The sequence below is a fragment of the Paroedura picta genome, chromosome 12, assembly GCF_049243985.1.
Source record: "Paroedura picta isolate Pp20150507F chromosome 12, Ppicta_v3.0, whole genome shotgun sequence".
In the NCBI taxonomy this organism is placed as follows: Eukaryota; Metazoa; Chordata; class Lepidosauria; order Squamata; family Gekkonidae; genus Paroedura; species Paroedura picta.
This window is the reverse complement of record NC_135380.1, coordinates 39395583-39422564: the sequence shown is the minus strand read 5'-3', so window position 1 is coordinate 39422564 and position 26982 is coordinate 39395583. Positions and strand designations below refer to the sequence as shown.

The 26982-nt window shown below is 46.8% G+C and overlaps 1 protein-coding gene across 1 annotated transcript in view; it reads left to right on the top strand.

Annotated features, from left to right (window-relative positions):
* The window catches only part of BRINP1 (BMP/retinoic acid inducible neural specific 1), a 152139-nt gene extending 125422 nt beyond the window's left edge, over positions 1-26717 (top strand). Inside the window, exons 5-8 of the mRNA XM_077305687.1 lie at positions 1577-1682; positions 12107-12343; positions 12457-12679; positions 25046-26717. Of these exons, the coding sequence (XP_077161802.1) occupies positions 1577-1682; positions 12107-12343; positions 12457-12679; positions 25046-26186 (1707 nt within the window). The 3' untranslated portion in view covers positions 26187-26717. The remainder of the gene's footprint in view (positions 1-1576; positions 1683-12106; positions 12344-12456; positions 12680-25045) is intronic.
* Positions 26718-26982: the final 265 nt, after the last annotated feature.

Sequence of the window (26982 nt, the reverse complement as noted above, 5' to 3'; positions counted from 1 at the left end):
TATCCATATACATATCCATACACATACATACAATTAATTAGCTCCCACCCATTTGGGAAACCATTCCAGGGCCATCAAGAAAACCCCAGGGTTTCACGAAAGCCTGGCCTAATGATATGAGACTATTGATAGTCTCAAATCACTAAATTGAAAAAAAAATGGCAGAGGGAATTTAAAAAAAAACAGCTGTGCACAGTTAGGTGGTATAATGTGGCCATTGTTAGTGCAGAATGAAATGGCATGAGATGAATAGAGAAAGAGTAAGAGATGGGAAGCTTAAAGTTTTGAAAACCATTTTCCCTTTAATGCTTTAGTGAACAGAGTTGGGGAGCCATTTTATCAGCCTCTGAAATCCTAACGTTAAATTGGTGGCTGAGCCATATGGACCTTCTGCAAAGTGCTGAACTTAAGTGTCACTTGGGATTGATCCATTTGGAGGGCAGAGTGCAAGTGGTACAGGGAAGGCTTTTAAAAACTGTCAAGATCACCACCAGCGTGCAGGATCAAATTAGAGGATCACAAAGAGAAAGCCACACACATTTGCAAGGGAGGGCAGGAAATTAGCAGTACTGTGCAGCAACACAACACTGGCAAAAATACCTCATTTTTTAAATTTAGTGGCCCAAGATTGAACAAGCTCCCCAGAGCTTCTGCCAGAGGTCTCCTCCCCCATACAAATTGCAGCTCTGTAAAGTGTGGGGGAGTTGCAGCCAATTTTGTACAGGCACGCACTCAGAAGCACATGTTGCCAACAATTGTAGCTTGCAATGCCAGAGTCAGTGGGTTCTACTGTGCATTCTGTACATTCAGCATGTCCCCCGATATTATGAAATCATGTGGCTTCAGTTTTTCACAGTGGCCAATAACACAGCAGAAAATTCCCTAATGTTCTGGAAAATGGAGTCTTGGAACTGCTAGTCAGTTTTTTTTTTTTAAGTCTTGTCAATTTCAACATCGATGTTCCCTCCCTCCCCTTCCTTTCTGTTCCCTTTCATTCAACATGTTAACACTTAAAATGCATGTGCATAACTTGAACCACAAGGATTTTAATGGAAGGCACATGCTGTGCATTTTTTTTAAGTGCATTTAAAAAAAAAACAATTGTAGCTGTAGTGGAAAAAGAATGGTGAATAAGGTTGATCACAGACTCTAAAGTCAAGACTAAACGCTTACAGTTCTGAAAATCTGCAGTAAGATGTGCACGTCCATTAAAATATATATTATTTCCCACATTTTTTTTCAAAGCTTCTAAAGGCTGCTTACGAGAATGTTTGTAACAACCTGATAGTGTAAAAGAAAACTATTCATTCCAAAACAATAAAAGCATTGGGGAAACCAGTGATGAATGTTCTCAGCAACCCAGAGAGAGATGAGCTGATATTGCTATTTTCATTCCCCCTCCCACACCGACCCCAATTTTGTATTGTTAGTATCGATGGCTTTGGTTCCTTCCATTACATTGTTCTGTCAGCAATTATTCTTTCTTTTATAGGTCTGAGAGCATTTAATTTATTGCCAAAAGTGGCTGACCGCATGAAATAATATTGCTTTCCTTTGGTCTCCTCCCCACCCCCAGGTAACAGAAACTCGGACCGGCCCTTTGGGCTGTAACAGTTATGACAATCTGGACTCTGTGAGTTCCGTCCTTCTGCAAAGCACTGAGAGCAAACTCCACTTGCAAGGTAAGGCAACAAAACAGTCTCATTTGAGAGGGGATGGAAACAAAAGTTCAACTGACATCTGTTGCTCTTCTAGCTGCTGTCAGCAACCTGCCAGGCCACAGGGGGTTCACTGGTGGTGTGCTGACATGTGACATGACTTCTGAGGCAGTGACATCATCACATCATGGTGATGTTCTAGGATTTGCCCAAAACTCATTTGCCCATAGAGTTTTGAGTGAAACCGAGAGGATCAGCCTGATGCAATGTTATCACTTCCTGCTAGTGAGCTTCTCTGGTCTCCACTCTCCCACGTGAAGCGGTAGTGGGGAAGAGGGGCGGATGCCGAAAGTTCTTCTACTACCGAGGGAGAACAGCCCAAACATTGTGAGGTTCTCTCCATACTGACCTGTTGATTCGAGATTTAGATCCACTCTCTCCTGGTGGAGAGCCGGTTTGGTGTAGCAGTGAAGAGCAGCAGCCTCTAATCTGGAGAACCGGGTTTGATACCATACTCCTCCACATGCAGCAAGCTGGGTATCCTTGGGCCAGTCCCAGTTCTCTTACAGCGGTTCTTGCAGGGCAGTTCTCTGAGAGTCCTCTCAGCCCCACTTACTGTGAGTTGCCACTGATTGACACAATAACAGACTTTGACTTGGTGCAAAGATAAGTCTATTGGTAAAATGTGGGTAAACCTGCTCAATACATTTCCAAGACTAAAGAACAATAGCTAATGCAAGTTTATATCAGTTGCCCCATGCCTGCCCCTTTGCTCCAGTATTCGGTGGGAACACATAGATACATAAATGCATGGCAGAATTAACCATTTCTGATACCTACCTCATAGGGAAGGCAACTTCTGTTAGTGAAAAGTGGGATGCAAAAGGCAGCTTCTTCTTCTTCTCTTCTTATTATGTCTGAACAATTTCCAGGTAGTGGCTTGGGATGTTCTGCAGTTCTCTAATTGGAAGCTCAGAGCTGGATCTGGAGGGCAGGATTAAGACTAGAGAAGTCGAACTTCTACCTTCAGAATAACATTTTACTAGTTCTTAACAATGCAGAGGGAAGGGATTAATTTCATTTTTTTTCTTGAGTCAGAAGAGGTAGTGGATCTCCAGGGATCAAGACACCAGGGATCTTATGTTAAGACTGAAATGAAAGTTCAAATCCCAATGTTTTGGGAGGGCCTTTTAAAGGGTGTGTTTGTGTGTGCGAAGGGTTCGTCTCCTCTACTTTAACATCATGCATGGATGTATTGCAAAACTTCTAGAATAGGCCCCTTCAGTTGAGAACAGAAGTGTGACCTTATCAGTATTTTGGTTGTGTCGTTTCACCAATGTGCACATTCCCCGTAATAATTTCTAAGGTTAATTTCTGAACCAGAGAACATACATCTGTTCCCAGCGTTCTCTTCCTTTCAAGTTTATTTGCATCTTTTCCCCCTTTACATTATTGATGAGCTTGTTTGCACTGATAATATGTATTTTGCCATATTTTATCAATGCTCCCATGCTCCAGTTCTGGAATTAATGTTAGAAATTTCCTCAGTTCAACCAGAATTATGGAGGCATAGAACTATAATTTTGGTACTATAAAGGAACAGAGCTGGTGAAATATACTATCTAGTACATTTTATCCCATTTTTTCTCCCGGGAACTCAGAGAGCTGCATAAATTTTTCTCCCCCCCCCCTTTATCCTTCCAACAGTACTGTGAAGTTAGGCTTTGTGTTTGTGTGTGTGTGTGTGTGTGTGTATAAGAGAGACAGAGAGATTGGGCTAAGATTCCTGTGCATGCTTTATGGTGGTGTGGGGTTTTGGACAAGGAATCCACAGATCCTAATGCAACTCACTAACCAATACAGCACACTGGCCCTCCATTCAGTTGGTGTACTACCAATGCACTTGAGCACCATGGTCACAGAAAGGGAGAGAAGCTGTTCAGGTTGGCTTAATACCACCAGTATAATGGCATTCAGCAACTGACAGTGGGCAGACGTAGACCAGAGATCCCCAACATGGTATGGGTGGGCACCAAGACATTAGAAGAAGAGTTGATTTTTATGCCCTGCTTTTCACTGCCCGAAGGAGTCTCAAAGTGGGTTACAATTTCCTTCCCTTCCTCTCCCCACAACAGACACCCTGTGAGGTGGGTGAGGCTGAGAGAGCCCTGATATTATTGCTCAGTCAGAACAGCCTTATCAGTGCCATGGCGAGCCCAAGGTCACCCAGCTGGCTGCATGTGGGGAAGTGCAGAATCGAACCCAGCATGCCAGATTAGAAGTCCGCACTCCTAGCCACTAGACCACGCTGGCTTGCGAGGCACCTTTTCTGGTGCCTGTTAAGTGCTTTTAGAAAGTCCATGGGGATAGGTGAGGTTTCTTCTTGGGCACTGGAGATCTGATTGATGGTGCAGATTTTTTAAAAACAAAAGTTGCTTGGGCAGAATCTGCTAACCACAGCCCAAGGATCCTCTTTGTATGTCTCAAGGAAAGCTGCAGCAGCTGTTTTATGGCTGTGTCTGCCTCTTGCGTCAGCAATTCTGGGGCCGCACTCACCCTGATGTGTTGAAATTCCATGGAGGCCCGTAGGCTCAAGAAATCTGGGGATATTTCCAGTACAATGCTGATTCCTAGTTCTTCCCCTATCAGTTACGGAATTAGGGATGCCAGTGCCCAGGTGGGACCTGTAGAGCTCCTGGGATTATAGCTCATCTCCAGACTAAAAAGATTAGTTCCTCTGGAAGAAATGGCTGCTTTGGAGGTTGACTTCATAGAATTATACTCCTCTGAGGTCCCTTCCTGTCCCAAATCCTGCCCACTCCCAGCTCAACCACCCCCCAACATCTCCTGGTATTTCCCAGCGGAGAGCTGTCCACACTTTATGGCAGGGGTCAACAAACTGTGGCTCTCCAGACATCCATGGACTACAATTCCCATGAGCCCTTGTCAGCAGGGACTCATGGGAATTGTAGTCCCATGGACATCTGGAGGACCATAGTTTGTCCACCCCTACTATATGGGATGGTGGCATCCAAGCACATGTTTTCTTCTAAGCCAGGTCATATCATTTCTGCCTTTTGCCCACTTAGGGACAACCGCCAGCGGCTGAGGCTTTTGGCATGCCTGGTGCCCCAGAGAAGCTGCTCTTTTCCCCCAAACAGTCCTTTGACCCACAGCCAATCGCAAATTCTCGGCAGCGGCTTGCGCATGGCTGCTAATCAGATCAGAGGAGACGGAGTCACGATCCATTACCTGCAGCCCTGTGAATAATTCTTAATGAGGCCTTGTGAAGCAGCTGGAGAGGAAAGGCAAGGATCTTAGCTAATTATTCCGAGAGCCGCCTTCTAGATTGGGGAGAGAGACTGAGAATGCTGAAACAGGCTGTAAAGGTCACTGCCGTTTTATTAACAGAGGGCGGTGCTTCTCCCGTCCCCGAATATCTTTTAGCCATTGCCTTAGAAACCACCCTCCTCCTCCAAAGAGCTCTGGGGTGGATGGACATCATTCTTCCTTCCTATTGGACCTCACAACAGTGCCGTAGGGTAGTTTAGGGAAAGGGAAAGTGATTGGCTGCATGACTCAGAGGGACGTTAAACCAGGTCTCCCAGATTGTAGGACAGTTCCATCACATTCATTTTAGCCCAACTTGGGTGTTAATGTAGTTGGGATACGCAAGCTCTGCACTACAGGGTGCATGATTTAAAAGGACATGAAGAATATCCCGCAGGGGGCACTGGAGGAGACGTGTATGTAGCACAGTTAGACTAGGAATGTCCTGACTGTTTTTCTCCAAATAGTCTCCTCCACTGTCCTGATTGCCTCAATTGGAGACTTCCTGTTCCTTTGAGCACACTTCCTCCTTGCTTGCCTCCAGAGCAGAATGAATGCAGAACAACGGACGGTTAGTTAGGTTTCTCTCCCCACTTTCCATACAAAGTTGTTTCTCTTCATAATGAAACTATTTTATTCTCCAAAGCAGCCGGGGGCTGCACTCCTTTGCGTATTGAAACTCGGCCAACAAATGTGCAGTCAGGTTGGTTTGTTGTTTCCTCTCTTGCTTCCACGGAGCATATATCCCTCTGGCTTTTCCCTAGCTTTGGGCCGATCCACAATGCTGTGTGGTCAAAAAACACTTTTTAAAGGAGCCTGTGGTATGACTGTACTTAAAAACAATTCTTTCCATGTTGTTTGCGCAGTGTTTGAGAAGTTGCACCCCTGAAATGACACACCAAAGCAACCTTTTGAACAAGGAGGAAACCCTGAAATAACTTTTCATGCTTCAAGGAGCCCTGGAAGGGATGTCCTCCCTGCCACGCCCCCTGGAAGGGACATCACCACCCACATTTACAGACAGGCTCAAGAAGGCCTGAGAAGGGAGAGACAGGAGGGGGTTTAAGACAGGAGTAAATGTGCAGGCTCCACCCCCCCCTCCAAGGCACAGAAACCATGAAGGAACTCACTCATGGTCAGGAGGGGGTGGGGAGCGAGGGAAGCATCCAGTTCCCGAGTGGCCGAGTCCATTAAGGCAGGAGGAGAAAGGCCGTGGACACCCTCTGGAGCTCTCACTGAACCTTGGGGGTCCACGGATGCCTAGTTGGGAGTCCCTGCAGCACAGGAAACTTGATCCCATCCGTCTCACTTTGTTTTCAGTGCTTTATCAAGGTGCACATGTAAGGCAGAAGGAGGGCAGGAGGAATTGAGACAGAAGGGGAAGAAAGCTGCCACAAACTGCACACATCCCATTCTCTGTACAAAAAGCAGGACACCCCCACCCCCAGTGTAATGGAGGATTTCCGATGCATTTGACTTCGAAAACAAGAGCAGGTTCAAGACTGAATCCCCCCAGGCTCAGATCCCTTTAATGAAAGCTAAGCAGTGCTGGCAACTCTTCCTTAATAGTAGCAACATTATTTGTATGTAGCAGGATGCAACTTGCTTCCCTAGACCGAGGAGAGTCATGGACAGCTCCCCAAACGGGTAGGAAGGCTCTATGGAGGATAGTTTGCTCAAAATTTGTGTCCTGCCCTTCCTCCTGTGGACTTAGGACTGCATATTTAAAGTTCTCTCTCTTCACTGAATCCTTATGTGTGGACAGTTTAACACCGGTGTTAGAAATGCCAACCCCTGTGGTGGGACGTGGTTTTACAGTTCATCTCCAGGCAAAATAGATCCAGAGAAGATGGCTGCTTTGAAGGATGGATTCCATAGCATTGTATGCACTTTGGCCCCTCCCTGTCACAAATCCCACCCACCTGACTCCACCCTCACATCATCCAGGTATTTTCCAATCTGAAGCTGGCAACTCTAACCAGCATGGTGGCTAAGTTTAAAGCTAGAAAGACAGCTTGCTGTAGTGATTAGAAGTGGCAGCTTCTAATTTGGAAAGCCATATTTGATTCCCCACTCCTCCTTCACATGCAGCCAGCTGAGTGACCTTGGGCCAGTCCCAGTTCTCTCACCCTCATCTCCCTCACAGGGTGTCAATACAAGTCTTTATTATCACGGTACTAGACCAGTAGTCAATTTACAAGGTACATAAAAACATCTGGCATTAACAAGATAAAAGAATCATTGATGACTTAAATATTATAAAAGATAAAAACATTCCAGCTATAAGAGCAATCAAAACAAGGAAGAGCTGGTTGGATTCGGAGCAACTTAGGTAGAGATAGTCTCAATTGCTTGAGATAATGCTTGTGAGTTTTAAAACCTCACAGGGTGTCTGTTGTGATGAGAGGAAAGATAGACGATTTTAAGCTGCTTTGAGACTCCTCTTGGTAGTGAAAAGCTGGATATGAAACCCAAGTCTTCTTCATCGACTACTACTAAATATGCAAAGAGATGAGCAGAGCACGAGGCAGCTTAATGGAAGAAGAAGGAGGAGGAGGAGAAGGAGGAGGAGGAGGTGGTGGTGGTGGTAGGGGAGGCTGAGAGAGCCCTGATATTACTGCTCGGTCATAACAGTTTCCTCAGTGCTGTGGTGAGCCCAAGGTCACCTAGCTGGCTGCACATGGAGGAGGAGTGGGGAATCAAATCTGGTTCGCCAGATTAGAAGTCCACACTCCTAACCACTACACCAAGATGGCTATAGGATAAAATAGTTTTGTTTATGAAGATAAACAGTTGTTGCCACCACTTTCCTTCCTTCCTTCCTTCCTTCCTTCCTTCCTTCCTTCCTTCCTTCCTTCCTTCCTTCCTTCCTTCCTTCCTTCCTTCCTTCCTTCCTTCCTTCCTTCCTTCCTTATCATGGCTTCACCTCCCTCCTTCCCTCCCTCCCGCCTTCCCATTCTTCCCTGTTCCAAACGTTTCCCCTCTAACAGCTGCAAAGTTATGTTTATTACGTCTGACAGCTGCCCCAGCTCCCTGCTTGCTTGAGAACTAGGTCAGACAAAACTGAAGCCGTCGGGCAGGGAGCTCTAATCCGGACACAGAGCCCTCCAAAGAGAATGACCCGCTTTGTTTCAGCCTCCAACATGCCTGTCACCTCTTCGAAGCACCACTGCTCTCCTGCATCTCAGACCATCTGCTAGATTAGGCTGTAACAGGGTGCCCAAGGAAGCTTTCCCCCTAAATCAGGGGTAGTCAAATGGTGGCCCTCCAGATGTCCATGGACTACAATTCCCATGAGTCCCTGCCAGCGTTCGCTGGCAGGGGCTCATGGGAATTGTAGTCCATGGACATCTGGAGGGCCACCGTTTGACTACCCCTGCCCTAAATCATCCACATGCACACCCTCCTCCAGAAGTTCAGGCTTGCCCATTGGAGGGGTCTTATTGGTGACGGGGGGAGACCGCCGTGCTCCTGTCCCCTTGGCACACAGCAATGCTCTCCATGTTAGCTCTTCCCTTCCACTCCGCTGAGCTGTCGGCCTTCTGAGAAACCACAACCCAGCATCTCAGCAGCACAAGCAGATGGGCGACTGACCTGCGTGCCTCCATTATGCTGCAGTTCGCCAGTTCCGTTCAAGCTTTAAGCTGCGTTATCTGTCGGCCTGAAATCCCAGACCGGGATGACAAGGAAAAGACAACTGGGCTGAGGTGCTTGGGCAGAGTTTGCTTCCCCTGCGATCCGGTCTCACTGTCCTTGTGTGCATTGCAAACTGACAGGGTCTGACAAGCAGAACTTATCAGGTAGGAAGAAACAGCTGTGAATCCAAGGGGGCCTGGGGCTGCCTGGTCAGAAGCCACAGACTTGAGCACAACACTGGCAGTCACAGAATGATGCCAGCTCTGTGCATGTGTGCGCATTGTTCAGTTTGTGCAAGCCACAAGGCACATGCTTTGACACAGCAGAAGAGGCAGCTGTAGGCTTTTCCCACTGACCTTGAAACATTTGCTTTTCCAGCCAGACTCTGTGGCCCATGAGAAAGGTACGCTAGAAAGGCATGTGCTAGAAAACCTGCAATGAATGCCTCCAGGTGAAAGCAGTGGGAAAGCTACTTCACAAGTGGCCCTGTACACTGGTAGAGGAAATGATATTATATGCAAAATGCCTCTGAGTCTCTTTTGGTAGACATATCCTGGGAACTTCAGTTGCAGTCAGTTTATCGAAGCAGAGACATCATCCTGCCAACAAAAGTGTTTCTACTCAAGGCTATGGTCTTCCCAGTTGCAATGTATGGCTGCGAAAGTTGGACCATAAGGAAGGCCGAGCGTCAAAGAATTGAGGCTTTTGAACTCTGGTGCTGGAGAAGACTCTTGCGAGTCCCTTGGACTGCAAGATGAACAAACCGGTCAGTCCTAGAGGAGATCAGCCCTGACTGCTCCTTAGAAGGCCAGATCCTGAAGATGAAACTCAAATACTTTGGCCACCTCATGAGAAGGAAAGACTCCCTGGAGAAGAGCCTAATGCTGGGAGCGATTGAGGGCAAAAGAAGAAGGGGACCACAGAGAATGAGGTGGTTGGATGGAGTCACTGAAGCAGTTGGTGCAAACTTAAATGGACTCCAGGGAATGGTAGAGGACAGGAAGGCCTGGAGGATCATTGTCCATGGGGTCGCGATGGGTCGGACACGACTTCACAACTAACAACAATAACTGTGGGAAGTTCAGTTGCAGTCAGTTTATCAAAGAGTATATACCGGTTTGCAATCTTTGGGTACAGTGAGCCAGCAGGATGCAAAAGAGCAGGATTGGTAGAAGACATCTGTTTATCGGTTTATAAAATTGAAAGGGCTGTAAAATAGTACATGGCAGGGAGAAAATAGAGATGTTTTGCTCTTTGCTCTAGAATGGGGAGTCATCCAATAAAATGGATCAGCAGCCCAGTCAAGACAGGCAAGAAAAGGGACTTTATTTTGCGGTAGAGATGGAATTCATGGAATTTGCTGCCACATGTGGTTGATGACTTGGGCGATAGAAAGGGATCTCATTAGAGCTGATGTTGTTAGGTTTCTTCTCTCCTCTCTCAATACATAATTGTTTCTCTTCTGAATTAAAAAAAAAACTATTTTATTCTTCAAGCAGCCTGTTGTTTCACACTATGTGCATATTTAAACTCTGCCAATAGGGTTATGAGCCCAGAATGAACATTCAGGCTGTGAAATAAAGTAGATAGCTTTGAAAGGCAAAGGAGAGGCAATTATGCATAGAAATAGGAAAGAAGAGACCTAACCATCTAGCTAGCTATGAATGGAACAATGACTGCAGACAACAGCTAACTAGATGGTTAGGTCTCATCTCTCTTCTTTCTCTTGTGAATACAAAAAACTATTTTATTCTTTAAGCAGCCTGTTTTCCCACTTTCTCTGCATACTCAAACTCTGCCAACAGACTAATGGGACTCCATAGGTAAGAGACAAACAGGGGTGGTTTTGCTATTTCCTCCCTCTGCATAGCAACTCTGAAATTTCTTAGAAGTCTCTCATTGAAATACTAACCAGGGGTGACCCTGTTTTGCTTTTGAGGTCTGAATTTCCACATTCAGAGGCAGTATATTTCCGTATAGCCATTGCTGAAATTCAGCAAGTGTGTGTGTATGTGTTTGTGTGGGGGTGTTGGACAATATGCACTGCTTGGGAGCTTCTGAGGACATCTGATTGGTCAGTCATGGATTTTAGGGTAGACTAACCTTTGTTCTGATCCAGCAGTGCTCTTCTTAGGATCACAAGTTGCCCAGACAGAAAGCTAGAACCGATTCAAGACAGGCAAAAGGCTATATTATTTAAAGCCCTGTGCGTTCTGGGCTCTGTGTAATGGCCTTTCTGAATTTCCACATTCAGAGGCAGTATATTTCTGTATAGCCATTGCTGAAATTCAGCAAGTGTGTGTGTATGTGTGTGTGGGGGGGTGTTGGACAATATGCACTGCTTGGGAGCTTCTGAGGATATCTGATTGGTCAGTCATGGATTTTAGGGTAGACTAACCTTTGTTCTGATCCAGCAGTGCTCTTCTTAGGATCACAAGTTGCCCAGACAGAAAGCTAGAACCGATTCAAGACAGGCAAAAGGCTATATTATTTAAAGCCCTGTGCGGTCTGGGCTCTGTGTAATGGCCTTTCCCATCCGCTCTGCAAACATGAATTTGCTGGTGCTCCCTACCCCCAAGGACGTGCACCTGGTCTTGACTAGGCCTTTTCAACCCTAGTTCTAACGTTGTGGAACAAGTTGCTTGTTGAGATCCAGGCCCCAGATGGAGCTGTCCAAATTCCACAGGGCCTGCAAAAGGCACTCTTCCACCAGATGTCTGGTTGAGACCAGGGCAGTTAGAAGTTTCATGCGGCCCCCTTCAGCTCCTCCTCCTTGGCTCCCTGTCTTCAAATCTGGGGTAGTTGGCCGAGGGTGTGAAGTGGGTTTTTAGAATTGTACTTAATTTTAATTTCATCATTGTATCTGATGATTTCATTGAATGTGTTTTATCACTGTGAACTTGCCTGAGCCTATACAGCAGGGGTAGTCAAACTGGGGCCCTCCAGATGTCCATGGACTACAATTCCCATGAGCCCCTGCCAGCGTTTGCTGGCAGGGGCTCATGGGAATTATAGTCCATGGACATCCGGAGGGCCGCAATTTGACTACCCCTGGCTTAGATGGTCATCCTTGGCTCTTCATCCCTGCTTTAAGGTTGAAGGACACCTTTGTATGTCCTCCTGAATTGGTAGAAATTCTGTAATGAGAACGGCAAGCGTTTGAGCCAGGAGCTCTCTCTTTATTTCTGTTCCCGTTTGACATTCTAACACGCGCCTTCTGGGGCTTTGTACCACAGTGCCTCATGGCATGACCTTATCCAAACTGGCAGATGCAATGAGGTTTTCGGCTCGAGAGCATCCATGCCGTGTTGTGCTCAGTTGCTTGTGTCCTCGCTTCCTTGCTTATGACTCCGAAAGAAGAAATTGGCAAAATTATAATCCTTCTTGTCATCTTCTGCAGTTGCTAATGCTAATGAACCTTTTTTAAAAAATGTATAAACCTGTACACACCTGTTTTCTCTCTCTTTGTGGTTTGCTGCTAGGTCTCCAGGTCATCTTCCCACAATATTTACAAGAGAAATTTGTGCAGTCAGCATTGAGTTACATCATGTGCAATGGGGAGGGAGAATACATCTGCCAAGATAGCCAGTGCGGCTGCCAATGTGCAGACGAATTCCCCCAGTGCAACTGCCCCATCACTGACATTCAGATCATGGAATACACCTTGGCCAACATGGCCAAGTCTTGGACAGAGGCCTACAAAGACCTGGAGAACTCAGGTAAGTGACAGGGGAAAGAAAGTTTCTGGGTCTTTAAAATTTTAAAGCTAGAAAACCAAAGGATACCAGTTTGAATTCCCTCCTTCTCAAATTTGGTCCACATGTTTCCACAGATGAGTTTAAATCATTCATGAAGAGGCTACCTAACAACCATTTCCTGACCATCGGGAGCATCCACCAGCACTGGGGGAATGACTGGGACCTCCAGAACCGCTACAAACTCCTGCAGAGCTCCATGGAGGCCCAACGCCAGAAGATCCAGCGTACCGCCCGCAAGCTGTTTGGCCTTAGCGTCCGGTGTCGGCACAACCCAAATCACCAGCTGCCTAGAGAAAGGTACCAGGCATTTAGGTGTTGTGGCAGAGAGTAAGCACTCACAGAAGCATAGAATCATGGAATACAATCATAGAGTTGGAAGGGACTTCCAGGGTCATCTAGTTCAGCCCCCTGCAGAATGCAGGAAATTCACAACTACCTGCCCACCCACAGTGACCACACTTCCATGCCCAAATGATGCCCCCCCCCCAAGAAACAGAATTGCCGGCCAGTTTGGCCTGGAGGGAATTCACCTCCCGACCCCAAAGTGGTGATTGGTTCAAGGGCATGCAAGAAAGGGCCACAAGAGCCAAGCACTGACACAGCCCCTTCTGCCCACCCACTTACAATCTGCCTAGGTTCACTGTAAGGTGGCCATAGGCACACTGTTTCCCAGGGGTTATTTGTTTCCTGTAGGCAGCCTGTATACCACTTTGTAAAGGAATCTGAACTACAAAGGGACTCTATGGAGGAGAGATGGCAGTCGGTCGCCATGTTGGTCTGAAGCACCAAAAGCGCCATGTTGGTCTGAACTGAAGCACCCAACAAAGCTGGGTGACCTTGAGCTCGCCACAGCATTGATAGCGCTGCTCTGACTGAGCAGTAATCTCAGGGCTCTCTCAGCCTCACCGCCCTCACAGGGTGTCTGTTGTGGGAAGAGGAAGGGAAAGGGGATTGTAAGCTGCTTTGAGACTCCTTCAAGTGGAGAAAAGTGGCATATAAGAACCAACTCTTCTTCTTCTTCAGTAATATCAGGGCTCCCTCAGCCTCACCTCCCTCACAGGGTGTCTGTTGTGGGAAGAGGAAGGGAAGATGACCGTAAGCCGCTTTGAGACTCCTTCAGGTAGAGAAAAGTGGCATATAAGAACCAACTCTTCTTCTTCTACTTCTTCTTCTTCCATGAGTGGGGAGAGAAATGGCAGGTGACGCTTAAACTGCCCTCTGGGACTCATGAGGCCAGTCACCATTCTCAGAGCTCTCTTAGCCTCACCTACCTCACAGGGTGTCTGTTGTGGGGAGGGGAGTGAGTGGTGTTTGTAAGCCACTTTGAGTCACATAGGACCTGTCGGGTGACCTTGGGCCAGTCACAGTTCTCTCAGAGCTCTCTCAGCCCCACCAACCTCTCAGGGTATGTGCTGTGGAGAGAGGAAAGGTGATTATAAGATGCTTCGGGTAGTAAAAAGCGGGGTACAACTCCCCAGCTCTTCTCTTCTTCCCCAAAGCAAGGAGCCAGTCTTGGCTTTCCTCTAACTCACTGCTTCAGAAGAAACCGAAATGCATCATCTTTTGACGGTAGGGAGCAATCCTTCATAATTAGATGCTTCCATCCCAGAAGGAGACTTGGCTTGGGACTCCCCAGCATTCTGTGACTGGTGACAGTTCCCTTGGCAGCTGTTTGTGGTTGTCCACACCCCAGCAGCTATTTCATAGGAGCTCCCACTCCACATTCTCCAAATCCCTGAGAGACCCCACATTCAACAAGGCCTGGGACCCCCATCATATATTTACACCAGCTGCCAGCCAGTCAGCAGGAGAGGAAAACAAGGAATCTGAAAGGCCTTTTCTACTAATTTGGAAAAGCCTTTTCTACGTTGTTAAGCACCTGGATATCCCCCCACCCCTGAAACAGAAAAGTGGGATATAGCTAATGTGGATAGACATGATCCTTCCTATTAGAAAGAAGGCAAATGATCTTTGAAAATCAGAGCTGCCACATTGTAAGACGTTCCCAAGCCTTAAAAAAAATGTGCACATGGTTTTGGGTTTGCTGCATCTCATCATCCCTTTGTAGGGCTTGTGTGCTCTGTTCTCACTGTGTGGCTGATTTTTCTTTATTCTTTCCCTTTTGTTTCTTTTATCTGGTTCCCTTTTCCTTGAATATAGGCTGTAAATATTGGGTGGGGGCAAAGTTTTGGAAAAGAGACACCACTCAGGGCAGGGGGGACAGAGAGAATGAATGCTACATCAGGCTAGGGGACTTCCTGTAGATTTTCAGGACTTATAAATAAACAGCACAAGGGGGAAAAATCACCCACTGAGATCTGCCCTATATTAGTCTGCTTTTATTTTATAGGCAGGCAAGGAGACGACGCGAGGCAGGATCTTTAACACAATAGACTACGGCCTCCCTAATGGGACAAACGTCTGAACATCAACTAAGAAACTAACTACAGCTATTAAGACACAACCCCTGCCCAGCATTTCCATTGCTCACCACGGGGTTCTAAGTCTGTGGGGGTTTGAAGCCAGGCCGTTCCTTTCTGGAAAGTGTCTGCTTTGAAAGCACATCCTGGAAGGAGAACATAATATTTCACTTCCTCCGCAGAGCAGTTTCATTAAAGAGAGCCCCAATCAAACCATGGCTGTCTGCATAACACCAGGTGGAAGTGGGGTGGCCAACGGCAAATGGATGGCACCTGGGGAGGGAAAGTTTGGATCAGAACAGAGTAAATGTCATAGAGTCCACCCTCCAAAGCAGGGTGCTTTGCTGTAAGAACTGCCCTTCCCATGAGTCCTCCCTCAAGGCTGAAATAGCCTTGAAGGGAGCCCTGCCCCTTCTCCCATCCTTTCACTGACAGAAACCAAGGCTTGAAGGCTGACAATACTGAGGGGAAATAAGGTGTTCCTTGCAAGTCCCTTGCAGGAGTGCCAGCTTGGTTTAGATGTTAAGAGTGGTGGCCTTTAATCTGGATAACAGAGTTTGATTCCCCACTCTTCCTCCACATGCAGCCAATTGGTTGACCTAGGGCATATCACAGTTCTCTCAGGGCTGTTGTCACAGAGCAGTTCTCTCAGAGCTCTCTCAGTCCCAATTGGCTTACAGGGTGCCTATTGCAAGGAAAAGAAAGAAAAGGTGTTTTGTAAGCCAAGTATTTTTTAAAAAACCCCAAAAAACCCAGCTCTTATCCTTCAAGTCCCTGCAGTTCCCCCCTGAGGACATCTCTTTATTAAAGCTGCAGGCATTGCTTATAGTAATGGGAACACTTATAGCAGTGGGACAGCTTGTCGGCCAGAGAGTCCACACCCCAGCCATGCTATCACTGCTGCTTTCCCCTCCTCTAGCAGCAAGCTCACCAGGCTTACCCACTCTCCAGCTCTTGGGGGGGGGGCATTAACAGCTCCTTCCCCCCTAATTGTGTTGCTAACAGCATACTCCAGGCTTTCTCAAACAGGGTTTTGTGACACACTGGGGTTTCTTGATGGCCCTGCAAGGGTTTCCCAAATGGTTAGGAATTAATTAATTTCAATATATTTTTTTAAAAAATTGTCAAACATTTAAGAAGAGTTGGTTCTTATATGCCGCTTTTCTCTACGCGAAGGAGTCTCAAAGTGGCTTACAATCAGTCGCCTTCCCTTCCTCTCCCCTGTGAGATGGGACACCCTGTGAGATGAGTGAAGCTGAGAGAGCCCTGATACTACTGCTCAGTAGGAACAGCACTATCAGGGCTGTGACAAACCGAAGGTCACCCAGCTGGCTGCATGTGGGGGAGCACGGAATCAAACCTGGCTCGCCAGATTAGAAGTCTGTACTCCTAACCACTATGACAAGCTGGGTGATACGACCATATATGGTTATGAAGAAGAAAATGGCCAGTGTTGGGCCTGGAAGGAATGGGAAGGGGAGGACATGTACACAGCTCTACTTCCCAGCCATATTTTGCACCATTATTGAGGTTTCCCAAGGCCTGAAGAGTGTTTCAAGGGTTTCAAAGTAGTTAAAAAGTTGAGAAAGGCTGGCATAAGCCATTGGGTCTCCCTGCCTGCCCACCCACCCATCTGTTCTTCTCCCCCTACCACCTGCCAGGGAATTGGTGGCAGTGACAGCCCTTGGTCTTTTTCTCTCCCCTGGTCACTGCTCTACCACCTCAGAGTCACTGTCACCACCACCTACTCCACACACCCCTTTTTTTCTTGTTCAGAGAGTGGCAGAAGAGCTGTTGTTGTTGTTTTTATAACTCGCTTTTGACTACTCTTTCCCTTCTGCTCCCCACAACAGACAAACTGTGAGGGAGATGGGGCTGAGAGAGCTCTGAGGGAACAGCTGTCCAAGAATGGCTCCAAGAGAACTGTGACTAGCCCAAGGTGACCCAGCTGGCTGCATATGGAGGGGGAGTGGTGAATCCAACTTGGATCTTCATCTTGGAGGTGGCCACACGTAGCGACTGCACAATAGTATCTCTTGCCAACATAGTGTCATGGTTAAGAGTGGGAGCTTCTAATCTGGAGAACTGGATTCAATTCCCACTCCTCCTCCACATGGAACCATCTGGGTGACCTTGAGCCAGTCACAGTTCTTTCAGAGCTCTCTCTCAGCCCCGTCTACCTCACAGGGTGTCTGCTGTGTGGAGAGGAAGGGTAAGTGATTATAAGCTGCTTTGAGACACCTTTGAGTTGTGAAAAGCGGGGTATAAAAGCCAACTCTTCTTCTTTCTGGCACTTTCTGAGTGCTATCATTGCTGTCAGATCACCGACAGGCCACAATCAGCACCCCTGGGACACCTTACACCAGGGGTGGGCAAATTGCGGCCCTCCAGATGTCCATGGACTGCAACTCCCATGAGCCCCTGCCAGCAAATGCTGGCAGGGGCTCATGGGAATTGTAGTCCATGGACATATTTAGGGCCGTAGTTTACCGCTCCTCAGAATGACACCCCCCCCCTGCGTTAAATGGCTCCTCTTCCCCAGAAAAAAACTGTTGTGCACAAGAGAATGAGGTGCACAAGGGAATAAACAAGGCTCCAATGACTAACTCCCAGGTTCTTCCACCCTACGGCCAGTGCCGTTCCCCAGCAGTCATTCTGCCCACCCCCTTCTAACTCTCCAGGATTTCACAGGGCTTCTGAGAAGGAGGGCAAGATATTTATTTTCAAGGTTAATTATTTTTTATCGTCCGCGTCCCCTTCCCGGAGCGCCTCGCCTATCTCGCCCGTTTTATTAAGTTGCTGTAAACAAACTTGACTTCTGAAGGGAAGGAGGGGGGGGAGAGAAGGGAAGGGGAGAAATCATATGTGTATTCTTTTTGATTCATCACCTTAGAGAGAAAAGGCTGGGGAGAGGCACCTAGCGTAGCTCCAACCAAGCGTGCTCTTCTAAAGCTTTTAGATAAATATGTCTTTAGCATTTCACTTCTATTTGGAAGAGGGAAAGAGGGGAAAAAAATAACCCAGCCAGGCAGAAAGAAACTCTCCGGCGAGCGCTATCAAAATCGGAGGGAAATGGGACGAAATGTAGTCCGGCAGGCGAGTTTTTGAATGAGTGGTGCGCCTGATTTGTTTAAGTCAGCACCAACAGGCATATTATCATTCTAACCTCCCCTCCTTGTTTGTCATTCTGCATTTGTACCAACACAGGGTTTTGGGGGGGGGGGCAGCTGGGCAAAGACAAACAAAGACAAACAGTCCAGACTACGTTGACCTAAAAACTCCCTGTTGGACAGTCCTTAGCAGACTTACAGAAACATTTCCTTCCTAAGATCCAACCCAAGTCCTGAAGAGTATGAACCAGGAGTGAACATTCTGTTCCAGGGGTGGGCAAACTGTGGCCCTCCAGATGTCAATGGACTACAATTCCCATGAGCCCCTGCCAGCATTCACGAATGCTGGCAGGGGCTCATGGGAATTGTAGTCCATGGACATCTGGAGGGCCACAGTTTGCCCACCCCTGTTCTATTCCCTAATGGCAGGCTTTCTCAGCCAGGCTTTTGTGAAACCCTGGGGTTTCTTGACAGCCCTGGAAGGGTGGGAATTAACACACACATGCATATATATATATATATATATATATATATATATATATATATATATATATATATATATATATATATATATATATATATATATATATATATATATATATATATATATATATATATATATTAGGATCCTTTTTTTCTATTGCCTTACGGTGAAAACACCGCACCGAAAAAGAATCCTGGTACAACAGTCACACCCTGATTGCTTGCTTTTTTTTTTTTTTTGGCAATGTGTTTCAAAGTATACATGTGTGTAGATTAAAGGAAAAGATATGGAGACAAGATGTAAATGAACTGAGATAATTGGTAGCTGCAGGACACGGCATGCACAAGACTCTGGAAATAAAAAATGGAACGCTGGTGGATCCTTGACGCATCAGCTGCACTGCAGAAACAAGACCGGGGAATTCAGAAGTACAAAATCCAGGAAGCAATTTTTAATTTTAAAACTATTTATAATCCGGCACCACATCTCCCAAAGAGGCTCTCAGTGACACCAGCAATAAAACAGATAATAAATCAAAACAAGAGACAATTTCAAAGCAGACTACCAATAAGTCATAATGGGAGGGGAATTTAGAAATATCGCTACTCTTCTCAAGATCTCTTTATGAGTCCAAATTAAATTGGCAGTTGAGGAAGGCAAGATGGTGGAGGCAGAGGTGTGATTTCACCACAGTGTAACTAATGGCAGATGAAGAAGAGGAGGAAGACTTGATTCTTATATGCTGCTTTTCTCTACCAGAAGGAGTCTCAAAGCGGCTTACAGCCACCTTCTCTTTTCTCTCCCCACAATAGATAGCCTGTGAGGTGGGCGAGGCTGAGGGAGCCTTGATATTACTGAAGAAGAAGAGTTGATTCTTATGTGCTGCTTTTCTCTACCAGAAGGAGTCTCAAAGTGGTTTATGATCGCTTTCCCTTTCCTCTCCCCTGTGAAGGAGGTGAGGCTGAGAGAGTCCTGATATTACTGCTCGGCCAGAACAGCTTTACCAGTGCTGTGGTGAGCCTAAGGTCACCCAGCTGGTGGCATGTGGAGGAGTGGGGAATCAAACCCGGCTTGCCAGATTAGAAGTCAGCGCTCCTAACCACTTCACTAAGCTGGCTGACCTACACCAAGCTGGCTAAGGAAGGAGCTGAGGAGCTGAAGAAGGGGCTGGCTGAGGAAGGAGGATTGCACAAGGCAACACAGAGAAAATGGAAGCATTAAAGGGGAGTGGGAAAGGGACAATCCATTCCATCAGGAACCTGGGAGTGATTTTTGATGCCTCCCACTCTATGGATATGCTAGTCATGAATGTAGCACTCCAGACATTTTACCATCTCCACCAGGTGGAGCTACTAGCAACTCATCTGGCCACAGTGATCTATGTAAGGGGAAGTCAACTTGCGGTCCTCCAGATGTTCATGGACTACAATTCCCATGAGCTCCTGCCAGCGTTCGCTGGCAGTGGCTCATGGGAATTGTAGTCCATTAACATCTGGAGGACCACAGGTTGACTACCCCTGATCTATGTGATGCTGACCTGCAAACTGGTTTCCTGTAGTTTGCTCTATGCTGGCCTACCCTTGGATTTGATCCAGTGTTACTGCTTGTTGAAAATGTGGCTGAGCAGGTCTTCTCGAGGACACCTTGAAGGACCCATATTCAACCTACCTTGTGTCAGCTGCATTAAGTATCGGTAGGGTTCCGAGTCAAGTTCAAGGTGTCAACTTTAAGACTTTACATGGCTTGGGCTCTGCATATGTGTATGCCCCCAGAAGAGCTTTACACTCAAATAACACCAACTTGTTGGTGATCCTTGGCCCCAGAAAAGCCCTGGCTCCTGCCTGGTGGAACAAGGAGAGAACCAGGCCCTGATGGAACTAACAGAGTTCCCCAGGGTCTGCTAAACAGCAGTTTCCCACCAGGTCTACAGTTGAGGCCAGTGTGAATGAAGAACAACAATGGGCCTCCCTCCCTGACACTCTCTTTTCCCATGCCCTTCAGTTTCTTTTTCATCTTCCACACCAGTTTCCCGTGAACCTGTGGAATCCACCATGACTGTAGAGCAGACTTTCTCAACTTTTTGACCCTTGAGAAACCTCTGAAACGTTCTTCAGGCTTCAAGAAACCTCAGAAGTGGCACGATCATGCAGAATATGGTTGGGATGCAAAGCTGTGGACACACGCACCCGGGGCCCCTCCCCTCCCCATCCTCTCCAGGCCCATTATTGGCCATTTTGGGATTGTGGGGGAGGCCAACATGACCACATATGGTCATAGTGTTGGATAAAATTTTAACAAAATTTAAAAATATATATTTTAAATTATTTAACTCCCACCCATTTGGGAAACCCTTCCAGGACCATCAAGAAACCCCAGGGTTTCCTAAAACACTGGTTGAGCAAGCATGCTGTAGACAAATTGATTGGAGAGACACAGGGGCTGCAAGGCCGATGATGAAGATTAAGCATTTTAAAAGGTTTCATAATTATAAGCTGGCTTTAACGTTGTTCGTGTGTTGTGAGCCACCCCTAGGCCGCTCATGGGGAGGGGCGGCCTAGAACTCAAACTGTAAACATAATAAATAATTTCAGGGAAATGGAGGGAAAGCAATGTAAGGAGGGGATGAAGATGCACATTATAGCTGAGCTTCCTCTGTGCGTGCACCAAAAGTATATCCCATTATGTACATGAGGACTTCACCCCAGCAGTGAGCCGGTGGGGAATGGAAGTCAAGCATCGATCTTGCACATTATGGGCTGCAGCAGATGGAATCAGTATTAATTATGTGATGTGCGCAGCACATGGAGAGGAAAATGGGTCAAAAATGGCGCAAAGAGAGTTCACAGGACATAGCTGAGTGACAAAGTGCATATTTTGCCACTCATGGGAAAAATCCCACATCCAGCTGCCAGCATCTCCAGTTAAAAGGTTTCTGGATGCATGAATTGGAAAGACCTTGGCCTGTTAGTAAGAATGTACAACTTCAAGTTACATGTACCAAATGTACTCAGTGTAACACAGCTAGGGATGGTGATATGGAGTCTCAGGATCAGAACCCATAAGGCAGGGGTAGTCAACCTGTGGTCCTCCAGATGTTCACAGACTACAATTCCCATGAGCCCCTGCCAGCAAATGCTGGCAGGGGCTCATGGGAATTGTAGTCCGTGAACATCTGGAGAACCACAGGTTGACTACCCCTGCCATAAGGTAGGCTAGCTAGGATTACGCTGCAGGTGATCTATGGTTTGATACAGGAAAATTCAGCACCTAAGAACAAGCAGCAAATGCTGCTAGATACTGAGTCAGATAATCAATCCATCTAGTTCAGTATTGTCTACCCTGACTGGCAGCAGGTCTCCCAGGTTGAAAGCAGAGTGAGACATTTCCCAACTATTTGAATTCTGCCAGGTATAAAATTTGTGATTTTCTGCATGCTAACAATGAGTTGTGTGACTGAATCCCAGGATGTTCCTTTAGCTTCCTGAAGCTGCAATTGGTCCCCCAAAGGGCCAACCTGCTAGCGACCTCACCTGGCTCCTCTGTGCAAAGGATGCTGGGATGCAGGAGCCACAGATGTTACACAGACAAAATGCCTTCTTTTATTGAGTGGCAAAAGAGTCATTTCTCCCGCAGAACTCCTTCTGCCACCCACTTCCAAACCTCCATCACTGTCACCCTTCTGATGGGAGAGCTTGCCTCATACACCTAGCATGAAATTAGAGCCAGGACGGCCCCATACCGGGGCAATTTTGGCTGTGTGAAAGCCCTGACTGAGACAGCAGCATTTAATATGTGCCACCGGCTTTGAAAAGATGGAGTGGTTATATTAACAGCATGAGGCTTTCTGTCCCATTCACAAAGGCCTAATAGAAATAGTATGTTCTATATTCAATTATAGCCTAAAGGAACGTGTTGACACTCAGCTGCCCTTCCGGAAATGAAGCAGAATAGAGCCGAGTGCCGGAAAAGAAAGTTGTGCTCAGCCAATTTGAATGGTTCCAAAAGGTGCGAGTCCAAATCTACGAAGCTCTCTCCTTCCTTTTTCTTTGCACCTATGATTTCTGTTTGCAAAACAAGTGCACCAAATGAAGCTAATCACAGACAAAAAAAGACAAAATGAGAGGTGGCTTTGATGAAAAGGGAGACCAATGAGGAATGGTTTTGTTGTGCTGACCTGTTTGTGAGATTTCTGAAGTGGGGCACCGGGCATCATTTGCAGCAAGGCAGGCTGAGAAGTTGTGGGAGTGAAAGAGATTGAATAGCTGAGGAGCGGAAAGGATCCCCCCCCCCACGCACACACACACACACACACAGCTTTTCTTTCCGGGAACAGGAGGGCTGCTGATGGAAAGAACTGCCTTGGAAGTAAGACAGGCTTAAGCAAAAGGAGAGCTAGATTGAATGCCCCACAGAATAGGATTCAAAGGTCTGCAGAAATCAAACCAGTGTTGTACATAAAAGGCATCAGGCTCTATCAGCGTGGCTTACCATCATCCTACGACGCCACTGGGGCCAGAGCTTAGGAGAAACTCTATATGCTGAACACCCCAGCTTCAATCCCCAGCATCTCAAGTTACAGGAGAACCAGTTTGGTGTAGTGGTTAGGAGTGCAGACTTCTAATCTGGCATGCTGGGTTTGATTCTGCACTTTCCCACATGCACCCAGCTGGGTGACCTTGGGCTCGCCATGGCACTGATAAAACTGTTCTGACCGAGCAGTAATATCAGGGCTCTCTCAGCCTCACCCACCTCACAGGGTGTCTGTTGTGGGGAGAGGAAAGGGAAGGTGACTATAAGCCGCTTTGAGCCTCCTTCGGGTAGAGAATAGAGGCATATAAGAACCAACTATTCTTCTTCTTCAAATTTGTTGGCATATGCAAGATCTGCAGTATGCATAATATAAAGGGTATTCTGCAGGGGGCACTGTAGGAGATGGATAATTAGCATAGATAGGATAAGAACTTTCTGATGGTTTTCAAAGTATCTCCTCCACTGTCCTCATTGGCTCATCTGGAGACTTCCTGCTTTTTGACCACACTTCCTCTCTGCTTGCCTCCGGGAACAGTGGTTGAATAACCGACGAATGACTGCAGGCAACAGCTAGCTAGAGAGTTAGATTTCTATCTTTCTCTCTCTTTCTATACATAGTTGTTTCTCTTCCAAATAAAACTATTTTATTTCTTTAAGGATCTGGTGCTTTGCTTTCTCTGCATATTCATAGTCTGCCACCAAGATTATAGCTAGTGGGAAATGCCTTTCTCTGTCTGATACCCTCAAGAACGTCTAGTGAGCCAGAGTTAGATGGATGTAGAGTTCTAACTCTAATGTAGAGTTAGATGGAGTAAGTAATGTAGAGTTATGCTCTACTCAACAGTAGAGCATAAGTTGTCCATGCAAAAAGTCTCAGGTTCAAATTCCATTCAAAGGATCTTGGGTAGCTGCAGGCAATGTGGAATTATTTGGTATAGTCCATTGTCATTTGATCCTTGAAGCTGTGAAGGGTTGCAACTTGGATAGGGGACCTACAAGGGAGACTGTGCAGAGGAAAGACCACTAAGGGGTGAGTATCAAGATGTATAAGGTCATGGAGACCACCAAGGAAGTCCAGGGTTGCCATGCAGTGGCAGGCAGTGGAAAAACCACCTCTGAACGTCTCTTGCTTCGAAAACCCTATGAAGTCGTCATAGGTTTTCTTCAAGTTGACTGAGCAGTAATTTTTTGTTTAAAATCATGAACAATGAAAAGAAAACAGACAGAGGGGGAGCCAGTTTGGTGTAGTGGTTAGGAGTGTGGACTTCTAATCTGGCATGCCGGGTTCAATTTTGCACTCCCCCACATGCAGCCATCTGGGTGACCTTGGGCTCGCCACAGCACTGATAAAGCTGTTCTGACTGAGCAGCGATATCAGGGCTCTCTCAGCCTCACCCACCTCACAGGGTGTCTGTTGTGGGGAGAGGAAAGGGAAGGCGAATGTAAGCCACTTTGAGACTCCTTTGGATAGAAAAAAACAGCTGCTGCTTCTTCTTCTTCTTCTTCTTCTTCTTCTTCTTCTTCTTCTTCTTCCACCTCTCAACATATAAGAACTTGGAGGTGCCAGATTAAATTGGCAGGCTGGTTTCAGACAAGCAAATGGTGTGTCTTGACATAGTGCTGCCCATTGATATGGCGATCGCCAATGGCGAGGTTGAACAAATTCATGGAAGAGAGGCCAGTGCATGTTCCATGGTTCTGAAAAAAAAATCATCTGAAGATACCAAATGCTGTGTCCCTACTTAAAAGGCCAGCGATGACTATAGAGGGTATTATAGGTAGACTTATGGCATTACCTTGCACACACCAGTTAGTTTAGCAAAGGCATTTCATTGGGTCAGATACAGCTCTGAAGCAGCTTTTGAGTGGGCATTTTGAGTGATCCTTGATGGTTAAATGAGACTTCCATGTTCAGAGTCAGGACCTCTAAATAAAAGCTGCTGGACAGTGTGCAACAAGGGAGAGCAGGTGACCTTCCATACAGTGAAATTGGTGAATCTCCTAGTGCTCCTGTGTTCTTGTGGTCATGCTCCTTGATAGCCTTACAATGTAGGGTTAATGCCTGGGGTTCCCATCTTTAGGCACGTGCCACTGATTTCCCTTCATTTCTTTGTTGCAGGACAATACAGCAATGGTTGTCCCGTGTCCAGTCCCTGCTGTACTGCAATGAGAACGGATTCTGGGGGACCTTCCTGGAGAGCCAGCGGAGCTGTGTCTGCCATGGAAGCACCAGCCTGTGCCAGCGACCCATTCCATGCATCATCGGAGGCAACAACAGCTGTGCCATGTGCAGCCTGGCCAACATCTCCCTCTGTGGCTCCTGCAACAAGGGCTACCGTCTCTCTCGAGGCCGGTGCGAGCCGCAGAACGTGGACTCGGAGCGTAGTGAGCAGTTCATCAGCTTCGAGACAGACTTGGACTTCCAAGACCTGGAGCTAAAGTACCTCCTGCAAAAGATGGACTCCCGTCTGTACGTCCATACCACTTTCATCAGCAACGAGATCCGCCTGGACACCTTCTTTGACCCCCGATGGCGCAAACGCATGTCCCTCACCTTGAAGAGCAACAAGAACCGGATGGACTTCATCCACATGGTGATTGGCATCTCCATGCGCATCTGCCAAATGCGCAACAGCAGCCTGGATCCCATGTTCTTTGTCTACGTCAACCCGTTCAGTGGTAGCCACTCTGAGGGCTGGAACATGCCCTTCGGCGAGTACGGCTACCCACGCTGGGAGAAGATCCGCCTGCAGAACAGCCAGTGCTATAACTGGACCCTCCTTCTGGGAAACCGGTGGAAAACATTTTTTGAGACTGTCCACATCTACCTGCGCAGCCGAACTCGGCTGCCTTCCCTGATGCGCAACGACACCGGCCAAGGGCCCGTGGACCTTTCCGACCCCAGCAAGCGTCAGTTCTACATCAAGATCTCAGACATTCAGGTGTTCGGGTACAGCTTGCGATTCAACGCGGATCTACTGCGCAGCGCAGTGCAGCAGGTCAACCAGTCGTACACGCAAGGCGGGCAGTTCTATTCTTCCTCCTCGGTCATGCTCTTGCTACTGGATATACGGGACCGAATCAACCGACTGGCGCCTCCCGTAGCACCGGGGAAGCCCCAGCTGGATCTCTTCTCCTGTATGCTGAAGCACCGCCTGAAATTGACCAACAGCGAGATCATCCGAGTAAACCACGCCCTGGATCTGTACAACACCGAAATCCTCAAACAGTCAGACCAGATGACAGCCAAACTCTGCTAACCCAGACTTTTATGTACTTGGTGACTCACCTTTTTGCTGTAAAAACAAACAAACAAACAAACAAAAAAAGAAGATAAAAGAAAGAGAGATTTAAAAAAAATATGAAAATTTGTAAAATGTAATTAATATACAAAGTGGAGGGGGGGGAGAGAGAGAAGGAGTCTTTGTTGTTGGAAATTGGAAAGAAAACCGTTCAAGCAGTTGTATAAAACTGTCGGGCATGTTTGCTATTCCTCTACCCATGAAACAGGGTCAGAACATGAGATTCCTCAGAGGTGTTGCTTGGTAGGATTCAGCAACAACCTACGCGGGTGGAAAAAAATACAAAAGGTGCAGAAACGGTTTCTTCTTCTTTTAAAAAAAATCAGATTTCCTGTATTTAATTGTAACGATTTCAGCTATGCAGGTGCCAAAAAAAGAGAGAAAAGAATCAGCGAGAGTGAGAAAGAGAAAGAGTTCTGTGTACATGTACAAAGAGCCACCATGTCTCCTAGTGGGAGACAATGGCCAAAGATAAAAGGTATTTCTTTTGTGAAGTGTTACAGTAGCTTTATTCTGAATCATTCACTCGCCCTTTGTCGAACTCGGTCACCGGAAGGATGCAACGACAGCTCCCCCTGAGAACCTTTTCCCCCCTTAAAGCCTTTGCCAGCTCAAAATAGGTTTTGTTTAAATGACAGAAGAGGCTATATATTTTCAGCATGGAGCCAAGAGCTAATAGATCTCATTGGCTCTTGGGGCTCCCTCCACCCTTGTGGTACTGAAAAGATTTTGGGACAGCTTCTATGTAAAATTT